The sequence below is a fragment of the Garra rufa genome, chromosome 3 (assembly GCF_049309525.1).
Source record: "Garra rufa chromosome 3, GarRuf1.0, whole genome shotgun sequence".
In the NCBI taxonomy this organism is placed as follows: domain Eukaryota; kingdom Metazoa; phylum Chordata; class Actinopteri; order Cypriniformes; family Cyprinidae; genus Garra; species Garra rufa.
This window is the reverse complement of record NC_133363.1, coordinates 56,012,422-56,024,123: the sequence shown is the minus strand read 5'-3', so window position 1 is coordinate 56,024,123 and position 11,702 is coordinate 56,012,422. Positions and strand designations below refer to the sequence as shown.

At 35.8% G+C, this 11,702-nt stretch overlaps 1 protein-coding gene across 2 annotated transcripts in view; it reads right to left on the bottom strand.

The window, feature by feature from the left end:
* Window positions 1-548: 548 nt before the first annotated feature.
* LOC141331381 (A-kinase anchor protein 13-like) overlaps window positions 549-11,702 on the bottom strand; it is a 36,135-nt gene continuing 24,981 nt past the window's right edge. The window contains exons 21-25 of one of the 2 annotated variants that reach the window (XM_073836423.1): window positions 9,072-9,116; window positions 7,854-7,904; window positions 7,066-7,518; window positions 4,397-4,691; window positions 549-3,017 (exon numbers count right to left, since the gene is read on the bottom strand). In XM_073836423.1, coding sequence (XP_073692524.1) covers window positions 2,959-3,017; window positions 4,397-4,691; window positions 7,066-7,518; window positions 7,854-7,904; window positions 9,072-9,116 — 903 coding nt within the window. In that variant the 3' untranslated portion in view covers window positions 549-2,958. The remainder of the gene's footprint in view (window positions 3,018-4,396; window positions 4,692-7,065; window positions 7,519-7,853; window positions 7,905-9,071; window positions 9,117-11,702) is intronic. The other variant, XM_073836424.1, reaches the window with a different exon arrangement.

Here is an 11,702-nt window from a genome sequence, read left to right as displayed (position 1 = left end):
ATGACAATCTTTTTCTTAATGATTGAGGTGCTGTTTTTTATTTTAATGATAAAAAAAAAAAACTTAAAATTGCTTAAATATTACTTGGAAATAAATACCAGTGCTTTCTGGGTATGTTATTCAATTCTGACATGTTATCTTAAACATTAAGAAACACCTTCATTTGTCTCAATAATTTGTTCAGAAGTTGTCAAAAAAAATTGTAGCATCTTCTCAAACCCTGCTTCATCTGTGAAACTGATGTGAATTCTTCTTTTTTTTCTAGTATGTTTAAAATGTGATGATGATGAAGATGAGGGACCCACCTCCTACCTAATCTCCGTCCATCACCAGAAGTTAGTGGAGTCATACTGCAGACTGCATGAAGACGACAGATCAAAGGTTCCACTTATATGTGAGTCTTTATACAGTGGCAGTTTTTTAAATAAATGCTTTAATCTTTTTAAAAGCAAAAGGTAACCTTGATGTATTTGTCCGGTGAATCTGAATGAAATGTACAATAACCTACAGTTCAATCAACAGATTAAAACAAACAACGCAAGCCAAAAAAAATTGCAATAGCTTTTAATGTGAGGAATATTGCGTCTTCTGCTTCAAGACAAAAGGGTCGGTCAGTGATAAATAAAGCCTCAACGTCTCACAAAACACGTTTTACAAAATTAAATCACAACATTTCCAGAATTTTACATTTAAACATGTTACACAAAATATTTACATATTAACTATTCCTTTTTTAAGCAAGAAAACATATGTACCTCAATGTACAACTGAAACCTTACTGTCAAAACATAGATGATAAAACTAACCTATACTCTCCTGAGAAAATGCTGGGTTATATATTAGTGCACACCATCATTTCTTTAAGGCTAAGCAACTTCAGTTTATGTTTACGTGAGAGACGCGGCAACAGTATACCGCCCGGATTAAGTTTTTCCTGTTTGTTCCTGAGGACAAAAGTGTCGCTGACAGTTCTGTAAGGCCATAGGCACCGTTTTCCTCAAATGACGAACCAATGATTCCCTTTGTGCATGTGAAGAAATAATAAATCCTGCACTGCGTCACTGTGTCTCCTCTGACATCACTGAGAGGTTATGTAAATCCACAGAGGAGCCTTCAACTATAAAACGCTTCTCTGCTGCCCCCTCATGGTGGAATCAAGTCAGCGCAGGTGAACAAATGAGACTTTATAGAACAATAAATAACTCCGAACAAAATCAGGCCAACAGAACATCCTGTAGGATTGTAAGGTGAATATTTATGTGTGATGAAATAGGTGGACACTTTGAGTGCAAAAACAGTGTTGAATGTATTATTATTGATATTTAGATATGATGCTTTTGATACACAAGGGTGGATGTATAGGTGAGGTACACTATCCTGCATGAATGTTTATCTCTTTTACCTGTCCAGCAGGTTGCTTTAAATATCCCTACAGTTCATACAGTATTTACAGCTCATCCGTCCTGCTAAAGTCATTGAAGTATTCAACGCAGACGGATTAGAGAATCTCTAACTAGCATGAAATGCCGTGGTATGTTATACAATGGCCTCCATAAACTGTCCTTAGGGCTTTATCTTTGGAATGCTAATGAAAAATTGATTGTCATTTTCGGGACAAGGGCAACGTGTGAATGGTGTTTAAAGTGCTCCGTGGCATTTCAAAGATGGGAGTCTTTCGAAAACCGAAAATAGAAAACACTGGGAAAATGGTAAAACCGCCTCTCTCCCCAGATCCCTTTAAATGTTAAAACTGTGATTAAATTTTAAGCTGAGTTTAACAATTTAAGTTGTCTTTCTTGTGCACAATAAGCTGAAATAGTTTTTCAGCCTAAAAAGTTGGCCAATAGGGGGAGCAGCAAACCCCATTTTGCATTTTTAAACATTTTGGTGGCACATTTTGTTTGTAAATGAGTATTTGAAAAGTATAAATTTATATACATTGTACATTTTAATAATGTACAGACAGAGGGATTTTGTCTGGAATATATTTAAAAGCAAGTGCAAATCTAAGACGTTATATATATTAGTACTGGCAAATCGATTAATCGCGATTAATCACATCCAAAATAAGTTTGTGTTGGCATAAATGTGTATGTACTGCATATGTTTATATGTATACATAAAACGTGTATATATTTAAGAAAAATATATAATATATATTTATACATTATGGATGCGATTAATCGCAATTAATCGATTATACATCATGAGTTTTCTTTTAATGAAAATTAATAGTGCTGTCAAACAATTAATCGTGATTAATCGCATCCAAATGTTTGTATACCGTGTATATTTATTATGAATAAATAAACGCATACAGTATCTTTTAGAAATATTTACATGAATACATTTATATTCATATAATTGTTATTATATAAATATTTTTCATATATATATAAAAAACATTTTTCCTTAATATTTACATGTGTGTGTGTATTTTTATATACATAATAAATATACACGGTACACACAGTTAAATTTTGTAAACAAAAACTTAAATTTTGCATGCGATTAATCGCAATTAATCGTTTGACGGCACTAATAATTCTTATTATTCTCAATGGTGAGTCTCATTTCTGTGATAGCGCAAACTTAATTACAGCAAACACTACTGTAATAAAAACACTTTGAAAGCAGTAAAACATTTACCATAGTATATAAATACTTTAGAATTGAAAGAATATATTACTACTATTTATACATTATGGTAAAGAGACTTTGAGGGCTAAATTGTTATTAAAATAATGTGACAAAAATAAAAACAATCCTATTTTTGGGTTAGGCAAAATATAATTTCTCATTTTTCTTTTGATTTCGGGGTGTAACATGACCTGGGCATGTTTTGTGAGATTTATTATATAGTAGAAAGATTGCCGAAACATGAAAAGGGCTCTTTGGGTGACTTCCTACATGAGTCCATGAGAGGGAATGATGTGGACAGAAGGGATGATGGGTAAATCAGCAGAAGAAGATCTCTCCGTCCACTGAAGGCTCTGTCAGGGGCAGCAAATGTGATGCTGGAGACAAAGAAACAGCAAGATTTGAGGAGAAGGTTCATTTACACTGAACCACAATTAAAAACAGACACATTTTTTAGCGTAACAAACACTTGAGAATGAAACATAACACACAGCTCAGATCAGCAAACGTCAATTGACCCTTCGCAAACATCATGATTGACAGGCGATCTGACCAATCAGAACGCAGAATCCACCTTTATGCCCGACAAACAAATCAGACACAAGAGTAGATTAACTTTCACGGACTAAATTGTGTATTGACGTCTTTCTACGGTTGAAATAAAATACACTCTGATATCCATTTATGTTCATTTGTGTTTTAAGGAATCTTAGTGATCTGTCACGACCAAGTAACGCAAGTTACGTAATAATATTACTTTTTCCAAGTAACTAGTAAAATAACGAATTACTTTTTAATTGACAAGAAAATATCTGAGTTACTTTTCCAAATAATTAACGCCAGTTACTTTTTCCAACCAATTTATTAATTAAAAGCTGTCCCCATGTTGAGAGAAACTGTCAGATACAGTAAAAAAACAAACAGATAAAGTATTCCTCAAAATGAATAAAAACAGTTAAATTCAATGCAAACTTGCAATAATTCAATGTTAAATAATACAAATATCCTTTATGTATTTAATCCCATTTTATTTACCGATATCATCGCTGCCATCCTTTGATGATCAAATTCATCCATACTAATAAGCAAAAATTAACTTAACATAATCTAACATTTGTTTTCCTTTTTTTTTATTGCGGATGAGTTGACATTTTTTCTTCTGCAGTCTACTGTACAGACGTGAATTTACTTTTCTAAGTCTGAGGCATTTGGTGTAAAAAGGCTTTCACATTTGCCAAAAAAAGAACTTTTTATATTAAAAACAAACAAGCAAGCCCTTCCCAGGTTTTAAAAAGTAACGCAAAAGTAACAACGCATTACTTTCCATAAAAAGTAACGTTACTTTTTTAGGGAGCAACTCAATATTGCATTACTTTCCCTAGCACTAGTCACAAACGCATTAAACAGCCACAAAATGGTATTTATTGTTTCAATTTCTTAAAAAATGACAACGTTTAAACCTGAGACCTTGTTTTTACCATGTGTTGTCAGTTTCCTCTTTTCTACACAATGTTTTTTTTTTTTCACTGCGGGAGGATGAGTTTTGCGAAGGGTCAATTCCTTCCAAAGCAAACCCCTTCCTCCTAGAAATGTGTGACGCTCTGCGACAGAGAACTTGTTACCAATTCCAGTCAGAACGAATACGGCGGTTGTGGTTTGCAGGCTAATTGAATCAATTCTTTATCATTATCTCTATTGAATTAGTGTGTGTGTGTGTGTGTGTGTGTTTAAGAGAGAGAGAGTTCACTGTGTTTACCTGCATCCTGAGGAGGCTGGTTCTTGCTCTTCTTTTTCTTTTTGTCTTTCTTCTCCTTGGATGAAGCTAGCTGAAGCAGTCGTGTGGGGATCTGGTTTTGTCCCTCTAAGCTTTGAGTTTTGCCACCTAAGGAGAAGAGGCTGCGGCCCTTCTGTTTGGAATCCATCCTGGACAGAGAGTTCTTTCTGGGGCTGGACGATAAATCACCCTCCCAGATCTCTCGCTCTATGGAGCTGCTGCTATGGAGCTTTAGGGAGTCCTCTGATGTGCTGGAGGGTGTGCGCTGAAGCCGAGCCTTTGGAAGAAATGAAAAGGGGGGGGGAAAGGGTTGCGTTAAGGTGCAAAACAAATTCATGTTTTAGAAGTTTGGGACTTAATTATATATCAATAATAATAATATTCAAAACTATCATCTTAATGGCAGAAACTGATACGCCAATTGTTATTATTATTATTCATGTTATGGTTGGTAATATATAAATAGCCAATATTATTCTATAGGGTCATTCAGTGTCAAATCAATCAAATTTCAAAAACTTTCCCAGCTCAAATTTTTGATTTTGCTATTATTTTTTCAAAGATTTAATAAAGATAGGCATGTATAGCAAAATGGCAATTTTCACCCGAGTCAAATTACAGGGGTGTAAAAATAACTTCAGAAAGATGGCAGCATCATAATGTTATTTTTTCAGAGATTGGTAGTTCTGTTAGTTTAATGTGTTGACTTTAACAATCTTTGTTGCTATGTGCCAATGGTGACCAATCAAAAATAGGGAAACAGTACATTTCAAGTTCTTTCTACAAAGTGTGCATGCCTGTAACTCAAGAAGTATTAAAGATATCTTAATGTCTTTTTAGATATTGGGTCTTAACACAGTTTCTTTTTGGCTTGTTTATTTTTAAGGCCTTAAATGGTTCAGTTCCAGAGATATTGGAATTTTAATATGGCTTCAGGAGTAAATCATTAAATTGAACAAATTTTCAGTGGTCAAAAACCAAATGTGGGTCAGTTTGCAAAATGATGATACTACTCTGCTTTTAAAGAGGAATATCTGAAGAACAAATAATGGTGAAACTAGAGATGCATCGTGTTTCCTACTGCATTAAACATATCTGCCTGAGTGCCATAAATATTATTTGTCCAATGTTTGCGTGCCTATAACTCAAGAAGTGTTAAAGAGATCACAATATTTTAGATTCTAGTTGTTAATAAACTTTTCTTTTGGAATCTTAAATTCTCAAGGCTCTACATCATTCAGTCCCAGAGATATGAGGATCTTAATGAGTCTCTGTGTCCTGACTGTTAAATATCACTGCTTTCAGTGATCAAAAACCAAATTTGGTCACTTTGTTTACAGCTGATACTTATTTTACTTAAAGAACAATGTCTGAAAAAGAAATAATGTTCAAATTAGAATTTTATCTTGTGCACATTTTAACGATTTACTCCTGGAACCATTTTCAAATTCCAATATCTCTGGAACCAAACCACATAGGGTCTTAAAGATATATATGCCAAAAGGAAAGTTTGTTAAGACCTAATATATAAAAGGGCATTAAGATATCTTTAATACTTTTTGAGTTGCAGACATGCAAACTTTGTAGAAAAAACTTGAAAAGTGCAGTTTCCCTATTTTTGAATGGTCACCATTGGCACATAATGCAACAAAGATTACTAAAGTCAACAGATTTTACTAACAGACCTACCAATCTCAGTGTAAAGAATAGCTTTATGATGCTGCCATCTTTCTGAAGTCATTTTACCCCCCTGAAATTTGACTGAATATCAGGTGAAAACACTGTGGATTACTCAGTAAATATGCATCTATGACATTTAACATTCAGGCTTTCATGACTATACATGTATATCTTTCTTCAGAAAAAAAGTTTTCTATTCAACAGAGAATATTTGTGTACCATGGTTTCTACAAAAAATGCTTCTTGACCATCAAATCAGCATATTAGAATAATTTCTGAAGGATCATGTGACACTGAAGACTGGAGTAATGATGCTAAAAATTCAGCTGTCATCACAGGAATAAATTACATTTTAAAATATTTTTAAAATAGAAAACATTTATTTTAAATTGTAATAATATTTCACAAGTTTACCATTTTTACTGTATTTTTGATCAAATAAAGGTGACTTTCAAAAAACAACACCTTTAAAGTATAACATATTTTCCATATTAACTTATATTATTATGTATAATTATTTTAGTCAGCATCAAAACGTATGGTATGAAGAACTGATATTTATTTTAAAATTTGCTAATGATTACATTTAACAGTGTTATTATCAGTGTTTTTAAAGTAAATTCTGCATCACTATTTTGTGATATTTTCTAGCGTGCAATTTTCTCTCTATAAAATATGAACAAGACGCTTCAGTAGTCAAACATCTGTTAGTGGTTCAAGTTTAAAATTAGACTTTACTTAATTCATCCCATTTTACTCAGTCATACGCAGTTATTTGAGAAATTCTTAAAATGTTCCAAACTACTTCTAACGTGTTTGGATGCTCTCAATGCTAAATAAAGAAGAATTTTCAATAAAATACTGCATTAAGAAAAATGATGGCCTTCAGCTCTCCATTCTGAGTGAATTAATATTGTGAATGAGTGATATACAGACACAAAACCTGCCTGAATGTGCAGTTCAAGTCTCACCTCCACCTCGCGGAGGTGCTCCACTCTCTCCACCTCTCTCTGCATCTGCTCCTTCTCCCTCTCCAGCCTCCTCTGAGCATCCCTCAGTCTCTCTAGATCCCTCTGATAATCCTCTTTCCTTCCCAGCAGCTCTTGCTGGACCTCCTCAAGCTCCTTGTTCCTCCTTCGCATCTCCTCCTCCCTCATGTGTAACACCACCTCCCGGTCCGTCAGCTCCCGCTCCTTCACATCCCACTCCTTTTCCTTGCGCCTCTTCTCTTCAGCGTGGGCGGCCTGCTGGCGCTGTAGAGCGGCGGCCTCCTGTCGGTGCCGCTCCAAGCTGCGCTGTTTTTCCTGCTCCACTAGCGAGGGGGGACGAGACGGGGGACGAGAGGAGGAGGAACGGGAAGGGGCGCGCTCGGTCAGAGCCTGACGCTGGTCCTCAATAAAAGTATCCTGTTGCAGCACTACGGCCTGTAAACAAAATGCATATAGTAACCGTTTAGAACAAATTGGCATGTTAGAATGATCTCTGAAGGGTCGTGTGACACTGAAGACTGGAGTAATGATGCTGAAAATTAAGCTTTGCATCACAGGAATAAATTACATTTGAAAAGGTATTAAAATAGAAAATTAGCTATTTTGAATTGTAATAATATTTCACAATATTACAGTTTTTACCGTATTTTTAAATATTATCATTTACATTTTTTGCATTTTAAGATTCAGTTAAGATTTATTAGTTTATTCTTTTTTTTTTTCTTGTTTGGAACATTAAGTTTATATAATAGTGTCTGTAAAGTACACACCTGAAGTGAGGTCAGGAGGTCATGAAGGTGAGTGACACTAGTCAGGATCTGCTGTCAGGAAACACAAGCCATCAAGAAAGACTGTCATTTGACTTGATCTCAAAAAAAGCAAGCAAAACGAATCTAAATGTATACACAGTTGAAGTCAAACATTTAGATACACCTTGCAGAATATGCAAAATGTTAATTATTTTATTAAAATAAGAGGGATCATACAAAATGCATGCTATTTCTTATTTTGTACTGACCTGAATAAGATATTTCAGAGGTTTACATATAGTCCACAAGACAAAATAATAGTTGAATTAAAAAAAAAATTACCCCATTCAAAAGTTTACATACACTTAATTCTTAATACTGTGTTGTTACCTGAATGATCCATAGCTGTGTTTTTTTTATATAGTCGATAGTCCTTCATGAGTCCTTTGTTTGCCCTGAACAGTTAAACAGTTCAGTTCAGATTCCACAAATTCTTTGGTTTTTCAGCATTTTTCTGTTTGAGATCCATTTTTTCACACTGAGGACAACTGAGGGACTCAACTATTGCAACCATTACAGGAGATTGAAATGCTCACCGATGCTCCAGAAGGAAACGCAATGCATTAGGAGCTGAGGGTTGAAAACTTAAAGATCAGGGTAAATTTAACTTATTTTGACTTCAGGGGAACATGTAAGTATCTTCTGTGGCTTCCGAAGGCCAGTACTAAATGAAAAACATATAATATTAAGGCAAAATAAGAAAAATGTACACATCTTCATTCTGTTCAAAAGTTTTCAACCCTCAGCTCCTAATGCATTGCGTTTCCTTCTGGAGCATCGGTGAGCATTTCAATCTCCTGTAATAGTTGCAAATGAGTCCCTCAGTTGTCCTCAGTGTGAAAAGATGGATCTCAAAATCATACAGTCATTGTTGGAAAGGGGTCTAATACACAAAAATGCAGAAAAACCAAAGAATTTGTGGGACCTGAGGTGTATGTAAACTTTTGACTTCAATTGTACTCGTTACATAGAAAAATATATACTGTACAACTGATATCTGACACGTATTCAAGAAATAATGAAAATGCCTTACAGAACTGTGGTCATCATCTCTACATGTTATCCAAGTACACTTTGATTCTTTGTCAGTTCCGCAAGCTAAAAACGTCATTTACAGCACCAAGAAGCGCTGAAGGATAACACCCTGAATTCTAAAAGAAGCATGCTCTTCTGTCTTACCTCGCTGTTTCTCTTCAGCAGGAGCAGCAGGTTGGCGTTTCCTCCCTGTGGAGCAGACAAGCAGAGACTGCAGCTTTACTGAGCCCAGCTGAGAGTGTTTAATCAGCCCAGCACCCGGCAGAGCACAGGCCTGAGCCCAGCACACCGCTGCTCATTACGCACATTAAAGAGTCAGCCGATGCTGGGCGCTCCTAATAGACGCTTATTCATTTTCCACCCTCCACTGAGCCCTCGCTGCACTAATGACTCCCATTAGCTATAAAACGTGACAGGGTATTATAACAGCGCATGTGTGTGTAGTAAACACTACATGACACTAGAGGGAAGTATGATTCAGTCTGGGTTGGTTTAAAGGGATAGTTCAGCCAAAAATAAAAATTCTGTCATTAATTACTCACCCTCATGTCTTTCCAAACCTGTTAGACGTTTGTTCATCTTCAGAACACAAATTAAGATATGTTTAATGAAATCCAAGAGCTTTCCGAACTGGCATAGACAGCAACACAACTGACATGTTCAAGGCCCACAAAGGTAGTAAGGACATTGTTAAAATAGTCCATGAGCATATTTTCAGTGGTGTTATGAAGCTAAAAGAATACTTTTTGTGCGCAAAGAAAACAAAAACACAGACTTTATTTGAACACATGCCATGAATGCGTCACAGAGACTAACACATTAGAGATTTGTTAAATAAAGTCATTATTTTAGTTTTCTTTGCACACAAAAGTATTCTTGTAGCTTCATCAAATTGAGGTTGAACCGCTGATGTCACATGGACTATTTTAAAGGAACACTCCACTTTTTTTGGAAATAGGCTCATTCTCCAACTCCCCCCGAGTTAATAAGTTGAGTTTTACCGTTTTGAAATCCATTCAGCCGTTCTCCTGTTCTGGTGATATCACTTTTAGCATAGCTTAGCATAGATCATTGAATCCTATTAGACCAATAGCATCACGTTCAAAAATGACCAACGAGTTTCGATATTTGTCCTATTTAAAACTTGACTCTTCTGTAGTTATATCGTGTACTAAGACCGGTGGAAATGCAAAGCTTCAATTTTCTAGGCTGATAAGATTAGGAACTACACTTCCATTCCGGCGTAATAGTCAAGGAAGTTTGCTGCCGTAATATGGCCGAAGCAGGAGCAGTAATACCACGCAGCACATGTGCAAATGCTAAACTAGCTGGGAACTCATTTCTGATAATACTCCGCCTGCTTCGGCCATATTACGGCAGCAAACTTCCTTGACTATTACGCCGGAATGGGAGTGTAGTTCCTAATCTTATCAGCCTAGAAATTCGCAGCTTTGCATTTCCGCCGGTCTTAGTACACGATATAACTGCAGAAGAGTCAAGTTTTAAATAGGACAAATATCGAAACTCGTTGGTCATTTTTGAACGTGATGCTATTGGTCTAATAGGATTCAATGATCTATGCTAAGCTATGCTAAAAGTGATATCGCCAGAACAGGAGAACGGCTGAATGGATTTAAAAACGGTAAAAATCAACTTATTAACTCGGGGGGAGTTGGAGAATGAGCCTATTTCCAAAAAAAGTGGAGTGTTCCTTTAACAATGTCCTTACAACCTTTCTAGGCCTTGAACATGTCAGTTGTGTTGCTGTCTATGGAGGGTCAGAAAGCTCTCAGATTTTATCAAAATTATCTTAACAACTGTTTTCTAAAGATAAATGAAGTCTTACAGGTTTGGAACGACATGAGGGTTCTGATATATGTGATTTATGACTCTGTTCAGACTCAACAACTTACATAGTGAAACTTATATATTCGGATCACGGCCGTAGCCAGCTATGAGGTCACCGAGGTCCGGACCTCGGTCATTTTTTTTATATTCAAAAATAATGAATCTCTGAATGATTATTTAGCCGTTTAAACCACCTCATATCACATGAGTGTTTGCAATTCATGTTGCTGCGAGAAGCTAGCGCAGTGAACGGGGCTTGAGAGCACGTTGAGGGAGAGCGTGGGTGCAGCCTCCGTTAGTTGCCAGATCCACCTATTATACGTGTTTTTTGACTCGTTTTTCCAATTTAGTGTGACACTTTGGGACGTTTATAAAGTGGAAAGTTGAACGTTAGTGTTAGTGACATATTAATCTTATTTACAAAACACAAGCTTCGAACTTATTTCGGATATCTTTTTCTCTCTTTTTGTAAATGCTTGTTTTTCGTAGCAATATCTGGCATTGTACATTCATAAAAAAGCTTATAGACAATTTGTAACTTAATTGCTGACAGGACGATACCACAATCGGTAAGACAAACGCAGTGATCATCGTTAATATCTGAAAGAAATAACACTATCGAAAAACAATGGCATAATACAAATCTGTTTGTTACAGAATGAAATAATTTGCCAAATAACGTTAACGTTACTGGCCAGCAGGAAGACGTCTCATGCTCTTTAGTTAACCTTAAGTCATTAAAAAACATTAATTAAAGCAGTGTTTCTCAACTGGTGGGTCGCAAAAACGTTTTGAGTGGGTCGCGGAGTGTGCAGTCAAAGAAACAAACGTAATTCTGTTTTTTTTTCTGAAGCTAGACTATTATTTTGAAAGATGTGCATGAAAGCGGTTGACTCTTCTATCACACACACACAAACACAAATAGCC